General features: G+C 36.8%; 1 protein-coding gene across 1 annotated transcript in view; it reads left to right on the forward strand.

Annotated features, from left to right (window-relative positions):
- TTLL7 (tubulin tyrosine ligase like 7) overlaps nt 1-16,857 on the forward strand; it is a 152,685-nt gene that overhangs the window by 111,273 nt on the left and 24,555 nt on the right. Inside the window, exon 19 of the mRNA XM_057714942.1 lies at nt 15,396-15,556. Coding sequence (XP_057570925.1) covers nt 15,396-15,556 — 161 coding nt within the window. The remainder of the gene's footprint in view (nt 1-15,395; nt 15,557-16,857) is intronic.

Here is a 16,857-nt window from a genome sequence, read left to right on the forward strand (position 1 = left end):
AGCTCTCAGGCATCCCTTTTCACATACAGGAAGCATTCTGGTTCAGAGTGATGAGTGCTGACTAAGTGTGGTTCACGTAGGCACTGAGGTAGCCTTCCAGATCTTGGTGGCCTTCATCTTTATTCTTCATTAGTTACCCATGCAGTCTTTGTGACCAATCCATTCTCTAGCCAGGTGAAATAAAAATACCAGGTTTATTTACTTTGAGTGTTGTCCCATAGAACTTTCTGCAATGATGAATTTGTTCTGTGTCCATGATGTCCTGTACTGTGGTCACTAGCTGCATGTGGCCATTGGGTGAGATCTTGAAATGTGGTTATTGTGACTAAGGAACTGAACTTTTAACTAACTTGAATGTAAATAGCCAAATATGTCTAGCGGCTACTGCATTTAACAGTGTGGATCTAGACAGACCATGTGTAGCCTTCCAAATATGTTCTTATATAAGAACCATCTCAGTTATTTTCCTGCTGAGAAATTCCATCAGAAGGTTTGCAAGAATGTCCATAAGGTCACCATTGCCTTGGTCATCTCAAAGAGAGAGCCTTTGTCACCTTTTTCCTTTTCATATACCATCCTACAAAGATACCAAGACAATAACTTAAGTTATACAGTAATATATGTTGTCCTACTTTAAATCACCACTGTGATTTTTACTGTTTTAAAAATATATATCTAGTGTTGGACCTCCCTTGTAGCACAGTGGTTAAGAATCCACCTGCCAGTGCAGGGGACATGGGTTTGAGCCCTGGTCTGGGAAGATCCCACAAGCTGCAGAGCAACTAAACCCGTGCTCCACAACTACTGAGCCTGCGCTCTAGAGCTTGAGCCACAATTGCTGAGCCCAAGTGCCACAGCTATTGAAGCCTGCACACCTGGAGCCCATGTTCTGCAACAAGAGAAGCCACCACAATGAGAAGCCTGCGCACCTCAATGTAAGAGTAGCCCCTGTTTGCTGCAACTAGAGAAAGCCCGTGTGCACCAACAAAAGACCCAATGCAGCCAATAAATAAATTAAAAATATATATATAGTGTTAAAAAATTTCAAAAACTAAGTTCCAAATTATTAAGATATTTTATTTCTGGAGGATGGACTTACTGAGCCAGGGGAAGGAAAATGGTGATATTTGATGTCATTTTTCCTTTTGTTTTTGTATATTTCTATTTTGTTCAAGTTAACATGATCTTTTTAAAAATGAAAGAATGACAGGGAGACATAGGCATTTCAATGAGGCCTGCCTGTATTCCCACATAACCAGATATTATCTTTCCCTATTCTAAATCCTCACAGTACTTCATACTCAGTTGTACTTAAGATCTGACTTGAGAGATTTCTGTATTAATTTTTCTACCTCTCTAAAAGCCGGGGGCTAGGGGAGGAGGCGTGTCTTACTTTGTAGTCACCTGTAGGACCCTTCCTATAAACATTTGTTAAGCCTGTTCAAATTGAGACTCTTTTGTGGATTTTGTCAATAGCAAGCTAGCTGCTTCTTTTTATACCCTTGTTTCTTTACTAGTGCTGTGTATTTATCTGAACATAAACAAATTAAGACAATGCTGTTTTGTTTTTTAACATGTGATATGAGATGGTCCCATAAGCATTGTATGAGGTGATCAAATGATGTGTGTGAATAGTAATAACATTTATGAATTAGAAGAAACAATCTATTTCATGTTTTAGGGTTGTTATGCTCAATTGTGTTTATAGATTTCAAGTAAAAATAAGTACTTGCTTATAAATTTACTAGCAAGCACTTGTGTTGGTATAGTGACTTCTGCTGTACTGATTTACTCTAAGAATGTTTGGAGTAAGTTATCTTTGTGTAATCCTTTCTTCCAGTTCTCAGATGTGCAGCTACATCTCTGTATTCATCATACCCTGTTATGTTAAGGGAATGAGACCACTAATGAGAGGGGGCATGTTTTTTATTACAACTTAAACACCTATTTACCTTTTCTTTGAGCTCCTTTGTTTCGTCTTCCATTTTGGCATTAATCAAAGCTACTATATTTCCTTTGTGCTTGTAATAAGTAATATGATGTCCCATCTCTAATACAAAGCTACCCAAGCAGTTACAGTCATTCTTCTACAGGGTAATTTAATAGACAATTTTATTTTTGGCAGAAGAATTCATAGCTTGAATTTTAAAAAAAAATTACTGGAGTAGGGTTGATTTGCAATGTTATGTTAGTTTCTATGTACAGCAAAGTGAATCAGTTATACATATACATATACCCACTCTTTTTTAGATTCTTTTCCCATATAAGCCATTACAGAGTATTGAGTAGAGTTCCCTGTGCTATACATAGTCCTCATTAGTTATCTATTTTATATATAATAGTGTGTATATATAAAATATATACATGATTGGAATGTCAATCCCAATCTCCCAGTTTATCCCTTTTCCTCCGTTACCCCCTGGTAACCATAGTTTCTTTCCTACATCTGTGGCTCTATTTCTGTTTTGTAGGTAAGTTCATTTGTACCCCTTTTTTGATTCCATATATAAGTAATATCACATGACATTTGTCTTTCTCTGTCTGACTTACTTCACGCAGTGTGACGATCTCTAGGTCCATCCATGTTGCTGCAGATGGCATTATTACATAGCTTGAATTGTGACTCTCAGAGAAGGGTAAGGGCTGATCTTAACGAAAACACGTTTATCTTGCAAAGTTGCCCAAGTTCATGGAGGGCCCTGAAAGGTGGCTGAGTGATGCTGGGTTATGATGAGAAGAGGAAGCCCAGTATTTGCACTGTGTGTTAACGTATTTGTAGCAATTTTTCTTGCAGTTGTTATGGTTACTGTGTTTCCAGTTCTTTCATCAATGATTTTGTTCTTTAAAAGGCTTTTTTTTTCCCCCCAAAACAGACTAATTTCCCAGATATATAGTGATGGATGAGACTTCCTTATAAATATATAATAATATATAAAAATAATTTTTCTACTTCTTCCCTACCTTGTTTTTTCAGATGAAATCAGAGGTAAAGTGGGATCAGAGAATGACTGACTGATTGAAATATTTTTCTCTTGACAAGAGAGCCAATATAATAATTAGTTGCAAAGTGTATGGAAAATTATTTTTTAAAGCTTTTATATGTTGTTATTAAACTAAAGGGGCATCAATAGGTAGTGGAAAGAGGAACTGGACTTGCAGTCACATGGACTTGGGTTCAGTACTGTCTCTGCCCTTTTTGGAGGGCAGGTAACTTCTCACAACTTCTCTGAAATTCATAACATTAAGTATTGCAGAGTTCTTGTGAGGAGGTAAGCCATTATATGGCAAGGTACTCTAAGCTTAGAAGGTGTAAAATGAAGGTGACTGTTTTTTTTTTCCTTCTAAGGATCTTCATGCCAGGCTATTTCTCTGATGTATTTTACTTTACTAAGAATTTTTCATCTGTAGAATTGTTTTATGTAGAACATGTATAAATGAAGGATAAAAATTTGGCTGTTGGGTTGTAACATGTTGACCATTTATTTGACAATCTGTTTGAAACCTGTGCTATTGCCTTATAAAGCCAGAAACTGCATCCAAGACAAAAAGAAACCTAGAAATGTGGGTCAGCTTTAGAATGTAGAATGAGATATCATTAAAAGTTGCCCATTTAGAAGGCCAAGAACTTAACTAACTTAACATCTAGATGTGTATTGATCAGATCTATCCTTCTTTGGACTATGATGATAGTCAGTAATCACTGGATGGCTATGTCAGTTCAGTTCCCTGGGAAGCAGACATAAGACAGAATTAGAAACGGAAGAGATTTATGAGAGAAGACACCCAAGGAAGGTAAAGGGGAGAGAGAGTTCGAGCAGGCAGAAGAGCCTTCCAACTGCAATATTGGTCTAATACCAATGAATAGAAGGCAGGAGGATTGAGGAGGAAGAACTTCAGACTTTAGTGAAGTTCTGAGAAAGGCCTGTCAGGCCGACACGGAGCCCAGAACTCAGATTGCCTGTTAGAGGGATTCCACTGGGCAGAAATAGCCCCTCTCTGGTAACCCAGCCATGCTTAATCCTTCACTGGGAGCGGTCCAGGGAGACCATAAGCTTGGCTTGAATGTTGTAACGGATCCTAAATGGGGATGCTGGTGGCTAACTGCTCTCTTAGAAGCTGGTTGATTCAAATGGCATGTCTCCATGTCTACCGCAAAGGTTGTGTGATACAATTTAATTGGAGAAAAATTTATTGGTTGCCAATTTTGCACAAGAACTATACTAGGCACTATTGGGGATTTTGAGAGTTGTTTATTCATTCATGCATTTATTTGCTCATTAAAACAAGCACTCAGCAATTGATTGAGAGACTGCCCCGTGCCAAGCAGAATTCTAGATGTGGAGTGCACAAGACTCTCAATTAAATCTCTTAATTCCATTTGGAAACCATTTTTGAAATATGGATCTCACTTTTTCTGTTCCAGTATTGAAGCTTTTGCTAGTTGCTTATTTGAATGTTGTAAAACTCTAAGAATAGAATGCCACACACACAAACTCTTCCGCATGTCTTATTTCAAATTTTCCTTAATGGGTGTAAAATTTAAAGGTCAACGATGTAGGACTAAACTACTGCAAAGAATCCTCACCAGGTGAAAATGGAATCAGCTAATCTTACTTTATGTCACGTTGTGGTAACTCCACACTAGCATGATTTAGCTTTCTGCCAAGAAGGCAGTTGCTTTATATAGTTTGTAAGGAATATACATGAAGTATGAAAATATTGCAGTGATGGTGGGCTGTGAAGAATGCCACATTTTCTGAAAAGCTTATTCTCTGAAATCTAGGCATAAACTAAGATTGGAGAATGAGGAGAAATAAGTAGTTGTAATAAGGTTGTACTGTTTGCATTTATTTTAGGTTTCTAAAAAATACTTGTTTTTCTAAGAAATACTTGTTTATCAAGTATTTCTTCTCTAAATAGCAATTTTTAAAATACCTCCTATAGCTGCTTCTGCATGCATTTTGATGTTAATATTTTTCTTCTCTTTTTTCATTTGGGCTGACATAGGTACTGTACAGGGCTGTTCATTTTCCATTGGCAAAGATGCCTTTGCCCTGTAGCCACGGCTGCAGCATGCATCATTAGTACAGCATGTTGTGATTTTAATGTTATTTCTAAACCTCCCTCACCTCATGCCATTATTTTAATTTAGGACCAACTGTTCAGCCATATGGAGCAGTTTGTCATTCAACATCTGTATGTTCTTGCAAAATATGAATTTGTCTGTGTGCTTTATGCCATCACATGTGCTATATTTCAGATGGAAAAGACAGATCTTTTCATTTTATTAATGCTTTCATTGACTGAATCTCCCATTTATTTTTTCCCTTGAAGAGCTTAATGTTGGATCGGGATGCTTTTAAAAGTCACAATGTCAGGAAATGGATATCCATATTCTATAAGTTAGCCTCACTTAAGTCCACAGATAAACACAAAGGGCACCTTGCTGACTATTTGTTTTTGTGTTTCACAAATGATTCATCTTCCATTCATTTACTTCTAACCCCAAAGACCCAGAAATCCAAATAGCATGGCAAATAGAACTGACACTAATTTACCTTACCTAAGTCTGATTTCTTGCCTGCCTGTTTTCTGCCTTCCTAAAATTATTCAGCCGGTGTTTTGCTAGAGGTACAGGCATTGTCTCTCCACCTGTGTGGGCTGTTAAGTAAACTGGTCCCTGATGGACTCCATAGCCCTGCTGGAGGGGGTGCCTGGGCAACCTTGTTTATACATAGTGACTCCATGCATTTTCCCAAGTCTTATTTGTGTAGAGGTGAATCTGAATGTAAGAAGAGACAATTCATTTCTCTTCTAGGATTTTGCTGTTGGCACCAGGACAGATCAAATTAATTGTGAGGCATTGTTGGGTAGTGATTAAGAACATGGGTCTGGCTACATAGCTATCCATTACTTAAATGTGTAATCTTGGGTAAGTTACTTATCTGCTCTTATGCCTGAGTTTTCTCCCATAAAATGAGACCCAAAATGTTTTCAAAACCAAACATTTTTCATAACCATTAGGCAGCAAAGCCTAACCCACCTGAACTCATTTGGTGACAATGACCTGACAGGAAGTTACTTGTTATTTTTGTCTGTCTCTTGGTTTGAATATTCACATGTTTTCCTGTAGAAATAGTAATATGTGTGATTATGTAATCTAGCCTCAGAATTTTTGGAAAGGGATTATGGACCTGTTTTATCTATCTCAATGTTTTTATTTTGAGGATTAAATGAATTGCTATATGTAAAAGTGATTAGAACAGTGCTTAGTCCATTGTAAGCCCCCAGTAAATGTTAGCTTTGATTTTTACCTTGTCTGCATAGGTTTCGCTTTCTTGCAAGGAACATTTTCACTAAGGCAAACACCAACTAAGTGCTATACCTCTTTTGAACTGTGGGGACATGGTAGGTATAATTCTTCTTTTTATGTAGCTAACAATCTCCATTAACTAAACAGGAAATTAAAATAAAGTCAGATATTATTAACAGGGGAAGAGTTGGGAATTAAGGGATCATACAATAGTTTAATGGCAGGTAAAGGTCTCCTTGAAGAAGTGATGTTTGAGGTAAAACATGAAGTTCACCAGGTGAGCAGATGGGGCAAGACTGTTCCAGGCTGAGGAGAGAGCCTATGTGACGAGTCAGAGGAGAGATGAAGGGTTTGGTCTCTTGCTCCCTTGGTTTATATGCCGTGGTGCCCTCCAAATTACAGGTCTCTCTAACCCACTCCTCTCTCCAGGACTAGAGCTTGAAATTGAAAGGCAAATGGAAGCAAAGGAGAATGTATCGTCCCAGTAGGTGCTCTGGCAAAGGAGGAGCAAGTTTCTGGGTTGCCCAGAGCATGCTAGTCTCACAGTCTGGGAAGTCGCTCCTCAGGCAGAGATGTCTGCTGGGGTGCAGGAGGCCTGAAGGTTTATCCAGCTCCATGTTGGAGGAAACATCAGAGTGCAGCAGATGCATTCCCCACCCCTAACTCCTGGGCTGCTTTCTGAAGTTGCTGCTTTTAGCCATGTGTAGGCTAGCATTTTAGACCATCATGCTTTACAATTCCCTCAAAGTTAAACATACGTAAGAATAAAACATATGCAGAGTAGTGGCCAAGAAAGTCTCTTTTAAGTGATATACTGAGTGCAGTGCTTGGCACGGAGAAGGCAGCCAGTACATGTTAGTTGCCTTCCTCTTCGGCTCTGTTGCATCATATGCGTTTCACTATGCACGTATTCAGAAAGAAATGAATGAATAACCTGTCATCTCAAATGTTGTGTCACTTTAAAGTTGAATAACTATTTAATAATAGACTATGAAATGAAGGTAATACTAAAGTTTCCAGTATTGTTCACATTTTAATTTCATTTATTATACAGAACTTGTGTTTATTCTTGAGACCAATTTGTGGGTTATCTTTGCTACTTTTTAAATCCTTCCTGCATCATGACTTTTGGCCTTTTATCACTCACTGATACATAGGAAGGAGGAAGGAAGATTGAGAAGAGAATTGATTAAAATTTACCATTTACTGCTAGGGTTGACTCTTGTATCGCATCCATCATGAGTCCTGTTTTCTACGTTAAAAAATACAAAAGGTTAAACTATTAGCTTAATTGAAAACTGTAAAAAAGTAAAAGGTATGGAGAAAAAGATGGCGGCAAAGTAGAGAGATGTGGAGTGCATCCCTCTCCACAGATGCATTGGGAATGCACGGAAGGACGCAGTAATTCCCACAGAGAACCAGCTGAACACCAGCAGATGGCCTCGGACACCAGAAAGGGCTGCGGGGAGCCCGACATAGCTGTCTGAGGCTTGGACAGTCTTCTATAAACACCTCTATCGCCAGGACAAGTAACCCAAAAGGTTGCACAACCATGAGGAAACAAAGAAACACCATGCAGGCAAAGGAGCAGGAAAAAAACCCACAAGACCAAATAAATGAAGAGGAAATAGGAAAAATGCCTGAAAAAGAATTTAGAGTAATGATAGTAAAAATGATACAAAATCTCGATAACAAAATAGAGAAAGTACAAGAAACAGTTCATAAGAACTCAGAAAAACAAACAGCAATGGATAACAAAATAACTGAAATTAAAAATACTCTAGATGCTATAACCAGCAGAATGACTGAGGCAGAAGAACGAATAAGTGAGTTGGAAGATAGAATGGGGGAAATAACTGCCACAGAGCAGGAAAAAGAAAAAAGAATAAAAAGACTAGAAGACAGTCTCAGAGACCTCAGTGATAACCTTAAATGTACCAACATTCGAATTATAGGTATCCCAGAAGAAGAAGAAAACAAGAAAGGGTCTGAGAAAATATTTGAAGAGGTTCTAGTGGAAAACTTCCCCAACATGGGAAAGGAAATAATTCACCAAGTCCAAGAAGCACAGAGAGTCCCATACAGAATAAACCCAAGGAGAAATACACCAAGGCACATATTAATCAAACTAATGACAATTAAACACAAAGAAAAACTATTAAAAGCAGCAAGAGAAAAGCAACAAACAACATATAAGGGAAAACCCATCAGGATAACAGCTGACCTTTCTACAGAAACTCTGCAGGCCAGAAGGGAATGGCAGGATATACTGAAAGTCCTGAAAGAGAGAAACCTACAGCCAAGAATACTCTACCCAGCAAGAATCTCATTCAGATTTGAGGGAGAAATCAAAAGTTTTCCAGACAAGCAAACGTTAAGAGAATTCAGCACCACCAAACCAGCCTTACAACAAGTGCTAAAGGAACTTCTCTAAGTAGGAAACAGAAGAAAAGGAAAACACCTACAAATACAAACCCCAAACAATTAAGAAAATGGTAATTGGAACACACATGTCAATAATCACCTTAAATGTAAATGGATTAAATGCTCCAACCAAAAGACACAGACTGGCTGAATGGATCCAAAAACAAGACCCTTCTATATGCTGCCTACAAGAAACCCACTTCAGACCAAGGGATACATATAGACTGAAAGTGAAGGGATGGAAAAAGATATTCCATGCAAATGGAAGTCAAAAGAAAGCTGGAGTAGCAATACTCATATCAGACACATTAGACTTGAAAGTAAAGACTATTACAAGAGACAAGGAAGGACACTACATAATGATCAAGGGATCCATTCAAGAAGACCATATCACAATGGTAAATATCTATGCCCCCGATATAGGAGCACCTCAATACATAAGGCAAATGCTAACAGCTATAAAAGGGGACATTGACAGGAACACAATAATAGTGGGAGACTTGAACACCCCACTTACATCAATGGACAGATCATCCAAACAAAAAATAAACAAAGACACACAAGCTTTAAATGACACATTAGACCATCTTGACTTAATTGATATTTATAGGACATTCCATCCAAAAACGACAGACTACACTTTCTTCTCAAGTGCACACGGAACATTTTCCAGGATAGATCACATCTTGGGTCACAAATCAAACCTCAGCAAATTCAAGAAAATTGAAATCATATCAAGCATCTTCTCAGACCACAACGCCATGAGACTAGATATCAATTACAGGAAAAAAACTGCAAAAAATACAACCAGATGGAGGCTAAACAATTCACTCTTAAAGAACCAAGGAATCACTACAGAAATCAAAGAGGAAATCAAAAAATATCTAGAAACAAATGACAACGAAAACACAACAACCCAAAACCTATGGGACGCAGCAAAAGCAGTTCTAAGAGGGAAGTTTATAGCAATACAGTCCTACCTTAAGAAACAAGAAAATGATCGAATAAACAACCTAACCTTACACCTCAAACAACTAGAGAAAGAAGAACAAAGAAACCCCAAAGGGAGCAGAAGGAAAGAAATCATAAAGATCAGAGCAGAAATAAATGAAAAAGAAAGGAAAGAAACCATAAGAAAAATAAATAAAACTAAAAGCTGATTCTTTTAGAAGATTAACAAAATTGATAAACCATTAGCCAGACTCATCAAGAAAAAAAGGGAGAAGATGCAAATCAACAGAATTAGAAATGAAAAAGGAGAAGTCACAACGGACACCTCAGAAATACAAAACATCATGAGAGACTACTACAAGCAACTATATGCCAATCAATTGGATAACCTGGAAGAAATGGATACATTCTTAGAAAAATACAATCTTCCAAGACTGAACCAGGAAGAAATAGAAACCATGAACAGACCAATCACAAGTATGGAAATTGAGGCAGTGATTAAAAATCTCCCAACACACAAAAGCCCAGGACCAGATGGGTTCACGGGCGAATTCTATCAAACATTTCGAGAAGAGTTAACACCTATCCTTCTCAAACTCTTCCAAAATATTGCAGAAGGCGGAGCACTCCCAAACTCATTCTACGAGGCCACCATCACCCTGATACCAAAACCAGGCAAAGATGTCACAAAAAAAGAAAACTACAGACCAATATCACTGATGAATATAGATGCAAAAATCCTCAACAAAATACTAGCTAACAGACTGCAACAGCACATTAAAAAAATCATACACCATGATCAAGTGGGGTTTATCCCTGGGATGCAAGGATTCTTCAATATACGCAAATCAATCAACGTGATACATCATATCAACAACTTGAAGGATAAAAACCATATGATCATCTCAATAGATGCAGAAAAAGCTTTTGACAAAGTTCAACATCCATTTATGATAAAAGCTCTCCAGAAAACAGGCATAGAAGGAAATTACCTCAACATAATAAAAGCCATATATGAAAAACCAAAAGCCAACATTGTTCTCAATGGGGAAAAACTGGAAGAATTCCCTCTAAGAACAGGAACAAGACAAGGGTGTCCACTCTCACCATTATTATTCAACATAGTTTTGGAAGTTTTAGCCACAGCAATCAGAGAAGAAAAAGAAATTAAAGGAATCCAAATTGGAAAAGAAGAAGTAAAATTGTCACTCTTTGCAGATGACATGATATTATATATAGAAAACCCTAAAGACTCTACCAGAAAACTGCTAGCACTAATTGATGAGTTTAGTAAAGTAGCAGGATACAAAATTAATACACAGAAATCTCTTGCATTCCTATACACTAACAACGGAAGAGCAGAAAGAGAAATTAAGGAAACTCTCCCATTCACCATTGCAACCAAAAGAATAAAATACCTAGGAATAAACCTGCCTAAGGAAGCAAAAGACCTGTATGCAGAAAACTTTAAGACATTGATGAAAGAAATCAAAGATGACACAAACAGATGGAGGGACATACCATGTTCCTGGATTGGAAGAATCAACATCGTGAAAATGTCTGTACTACCCAAAGCAATTTACAGATTCAATGCAATCCCGATCAAATTACCAATGGCATTTTTCACAGAACTAGAGCAAGAAATCTTACGATTTGTATGGAAACGCAAAAGACCCCGAATAGCCAAAGCAATCTTGAGAAGGAAAAATGGAGTTGGTGGAATTAGGCTTCCTGACTTCAAACTATACTACAAGGCCATAGTGATCAAGACAGTATGGTACGGGCACAAAAATAGAAAGGAAGATCAATGGAACAGAATAGAGAACTCAGAAGTAAGCCCAAACACATATGGGCACCTTATCTTTGACAAAGGAGGCACGAGTATACAATGGAAAAAAGACAGCCTCTTCAAGAAGTGGTGCTGGGAAAATTGCACAGCAACATGTCAAAGAATGAAATTAGAACACTTCCTAACACCATACACAAAAATAAACTCCAAATGGATTAAAGACCTACATGTAAGGCCAGACACTATAAAACTCCTAGAAGAAAACATAGGCAGAACACTCTATGACATCCATCAAAGCAACATCCTTTTTGACCCACCTCCTAGAATCAGGGAAATAAAATCAAGAATAAACGAATGGGACCTCATGAAACTTAAAAGCTTTTGCACAGCAAAAGAAACCATAAACAAGACTAAAAGGCAACCCTCAGAATGGGAAAAAATAATTGCCTATGAAACAACGGACAAAGGATTAACCTCCAAAATATACAGGCAGCTCATGAAGCTTAATACCAAAAAAGCAAATAACCCAATCCACAAATGGGCAGAAGACCTAAACAGGCTTTTCTCCAAAGAAGACATACAGATGGCCAACAAACACGTGAAAAGATGCTCAACATCACTCATCATCAGAGAAATGCAAGTCAAAGCCACAATGAGGTATCACCTCACACCAATCAGAATGGCCATCATCACAAAGTCTGGAAACCACAAATGTTGGAGAGGGTGTAGAGAAAAGGGAACTCTCCTGCACTGTTGGTGGGAATGTAAGTTGGTACAGCCACTATGGAAAACTATTTGGAGGTTCCTTAAAAAACTACAAATGGAACTACCATATGATCCAGTAATCCCACTCCTGGGCATATACCCAAAGAAAACCATAATCCCAAAAGAAACATGTACCATAATGTTTATTGCAGCACTCTTTACAATAGCCAGGACATGGAAGCAACCTAAATGCCCATCAACAAATGAATGGATACAGAAGATGTGGCATATATATACAATGGAATATTACTCAGCTATAAAAAGGGATGAGATGGAGCTATATGTAATGAGGTGGATAGAACTACAATCTGTCATACATAGTGAAGTAAGTCAGAAAGAGAAGGACAAATATTGTATGCTAACTCACATATACGGAATCTAAAAGTGGTACTGATGAACTCAGTGACAAGAATAAGGATGCAGATACAGAGAATGGACTGGAGAACTCGAGGTTTGGGAGGGGGCGGGGGGTGAAGGGGAAGCTGAGACGAAGCGAGAGAGTAGCACAGACACATATATACTACCAACTGTAAAATAGTCAGTGGGAAGTTGTTGTATAACAAAGGGAGTCCAACTCAAGGATGGAAGATGCCTTAGAGGACTGGGGCAGGTAGGGTGGGGGGGACTCGAGGGGGGGGAATCAAGGAAGGGAGGGAATATGGGGATATGTGTATAAAAACAGATGATTGAACCTGATGTACCCCCCAAAAAAAATAAAATAAAAAAAAAAAGAAGAAAAAGTTACATCACAGGTTTTAATTTCTTCCTAAAATGCAAATAAACTACTCATATTATTTTGTAAAAAAAAAAAAAAGAAAAAAAGTAAAAGTTATGAATTAATGTCTGATATGCATATTCTATCAGTATTATTGTGAATAATTCATATAAAAAATTTAAAATCCCTCTTCATAATTAAGCTTTCATCGTCTGTAATAACAAGCCTTTCTGGGACAGTTTTTTTCACAAGCTACTTTATTACAGATTGCATTCTCTCTCTTCATTCTCCTCCTCTTCAACCCACACACTCTCGACCCCTGTAGGGTTTACATACTGTTCCCACTTCACAGTGAAAGAAGCTGGAACCGGAAGGGAAGGAATCCTGCTGCTTATACAATTCACTGTGAGAAGCTCTGGTTGATATTCTTCGATAAAAACAGTGTTATTTTTAAAGTTTTTTCTTAAAATGATTTTTAAGCAAATGTTTATTCTAAATTTGCCTTCATCAGAGAGAACTAATATCACTTCTTTAAATATGGCTGTTTTAAAGAGAAACAAATTGAATTCTTCTTTTATCTGCTCCTAATTCTCTATGCGTTTGTGCCTATGGAGAAAAAAATCATATCTTCATTCAGCCTTCATGTTTGAAAGTCTTTCTCTTTCCACCTCTCACTCACGTGTTTACAGGCAGTCCCTTTAATTAGACAGGTAAAATAAGAAGTGAAAAATTTACTTCGGTGAACTAGAATTAGGATAAGTGTATTTGTTGGTATTTACTTTTTTAAAAAAGTGTTTCATTGGAAATACCTGAATTGCAAAAGTATTAAACACATTGAATTTGTCAAAGTAGTTTTTGTGGATTTATACATTTTTTAGAACCTCTAGGTTTTTAGTTGCCCAGAATTAGATTAATCCTAGCCCTTGTTTCATGATACTCTCTCATTATTGGTCCATATGTGGCCTGCTTTCATTTAGTTTGTGTTTTTAAGTTATTGTACCATTTGTGAATCCAACACCCAAATCAGGGATCTTGGCAGTATCCTATTATCTTATCAAATAACTCCCTTCCATCCCCCTGGCCCTTCATGTCTCAGGCAGCCATTTTCTTGAATTCAATATTCCCCAGTCCCTTGCTTTCTTTATATTATTATATCTATGCATATTCCCATAAATATTTTAAAAATTTAATTGTCTTCTATTACAAGAGTTTCACACTGTATCTAATGGCTGGTATGTATTTTTAAAAACTTAAGCATTAATAATTAAGATGCTCCATATCATTTAGTGTCCTTTTATTTCATTCATTTTGACTGCTGTATAAAAGTCCAAGGGAACGAGTATACGACGGTTTGTTTATTCACTCTCCCACTGATGGAGAGTTAGATTTTTTCCATGTGTCTACAATTGTGAACAGCTGTTTGAACATTCTTGTACGTGACTCTTGTTTTTAACCTATGAGAGAGTTTCTCTCTCTTAGGGGTAAACTAAGAGAAAGTTAGTTAGAAACTTAGAAACCTTGCTGGGTCATAGAGTATATGCATTTTCAACTTGAGGAGATAATGACCAGCTATTTCCTAATTTGTACTCCCGCTGACAATGCCCAAAAGACACTACAGATCCGTATGTCTCCAGCACTTGGTATTGTCACATTTTTAATTTTTGTCAATTAAATGGTAGAAAATGTCTTCTTATAGTCTTAATTTTTATTCTTTATGTTTAATTGGGCATATTTATTTCCTCTTTTGTGACGTTCCTGTTCGTGTATTTTTGTCCATTTTTTCTATTAATTTATTGGTGTGTATTTAACAGTTGGTTAGCCATTCATTATATATTCCTGATATTAATCTTTTGTCAGGTGTATATGTTTTGAATATATTTACCCAGTTTGTAACTTGATCTTTTATTTCCTTTAAGGTATCTTTTGAAGGCCAGAAGTTCTTAATTTTAATATAATGGAAATCTATTAATCTTTTATGTTCTATACTATTTAGTTACTTAAGTAATTTTTTTCTAACCCCAGGTCTAAAAGATATTCACTAATACTTTCCACTAAGATATTTAATGGCTTATTTTTCAAACTTAAAACCTTAATCGTTCTGGAGTTGACTTTCGTAAATTGAGTGAAGTAATGATTCAATTTCATGTATTTTTTCATGAAGATTACTATTTAAAAAATCTCCATTTATTGATTTAATTTAAATTTCACATAAATTTAATTTTTAAGTTTAATCTCTTCTTACTCCAGTGGTCAGACTTGCCAAAGTTTCATAAATACTGGATGTATTTCTGGACTTTAAATTCTGTGATGTCATTTAGTTAGTGAGTGATTGAGTATGTATATGTGTGTATTCATTTTTGAATTATGTATATTCATATTTGAATTTTAGACACATACATACACACCTAGATTTTGAAATATTTTGGTTTTTCTACTAGGTTCTGGACATAGTAAAAACAAGTATCCGTACAGTTCTTCCACACATCTGGAAGGTACCTGATGTCGAGGAAGTAAATTTATATCGGATTTTCAACCGAGTTTTTAATCGCTTACTCTGGAGTCATGGCCAAGGACTGTGGAACTGTTTCTGTGATTCAGGGTAAGTTTTAAGTTATCTTTTATTATTGTCATTTTTAATATTTTACTGTTTAGTTATAAAGGTAGCCCAATAATATGGCAGAATTTCTTTAATCTCTTAAAATGTGGATTTGTAACTGCATGTAAGTTTCAGTACTCAGCTATGATTTATAGCATTTAAGCTGATTTAGATGAGATGATGGATATGAACACAACACTGCCCAACTAATTTGAATTCATTGGAGAGAAAGTAGTCCTAATTAATGAAAAATCTCAATTACAAATCAGTCTTCTTACAGCTTTGCTGCTGTTGCCTTTATGTAGCAGATTCCAAAATCACAGCTACACTCCTGCTCCTCTCCAGACTTTCAGTTCTGTCAAAGCTGTTGTGACTCACTGTCATTTTGTCTCCAAGATACCTAAAACCATACACTCCGTACTTCCCTTTTACTCAGAAATGGCTTCCCTTCTGGACTTCCCAAAATCCTATTACTGTTCTCCCGATCATACGGGTTTGATATCTCAGGGGCATCTTCATCCTTTGTCTCCTTCACTGTCTTTGTTCAATCATGTGCTACATCTTGTGAGTTTTTCTGTCACACCCCCACTGTGGCTACTCTAGATTGTTTTTCATTATTCTTAACAATGATCAATTATTTAATTGTAGATTGTTCTTCATTGTTCTTAATTATTATCAGTATTTACTTGATAATTTAAATACTTTTGGAGCTACAAAGCTGACTCTGACACAGATCATGCTAATAGCTAACACTATACCACTTACTATGTCCCAGGAATTGTTCTAAGCACTGTACATATATTAAGTGATTTAATCCACATAGCATCACTTTGAAGCAGGTTTTATGATTATTTCCATTTTATAGATAAGGAAACTGAGGCACAGATGGGTGCTAAGGACACAGTGCAATTGGGATTTGAACTCAAGCAGCCTTCCCCAGACTTCATGCTCTTAACCAATAAACTCTGCTGTCTCTAATAGACAAAATAAGATACAGGCAAAAGTTATAATTATGAAAGAGATGACAGATAAGTTACTGCAGGATTTCAGATGAGAGGAGCCTTTTTGGTAGAAAGGCTAAGTGAAATTAATAGATTCCTAGGCATTATTGCCTCCAGTTTTTTGTTTCCCTTATCCTTCCTACTGTCAGAGTCATTTCCTAAAATCTGTAACGATTTCCCTCATTTATCATTAAAGTCTAGACTTCTTATCTAGAGATATAAGACTTTCTAATATGATGATTCTTTCTTATTTCTCCAGTCTTCTCTCTCATTTCTCTCCTTCTTAAAGTTTGCTCCCCCAAA

The sequence above is a fragment of the Hippopotamus amphibius genome, chromosome 1 (assembly GCF_030028045.1).
Source record: "Hippopotamus amphibius kiboko isolate mHipAmp2 chromosome 1, mHipAmp2.hap2, whole genome shotgun sequence".
NCBI lineage: Eukaryota > Metazoa > Chordata > Mammalia > Artiodactyla > Hippopotamidae > Hippopotamus > Hippopotamus amphibius.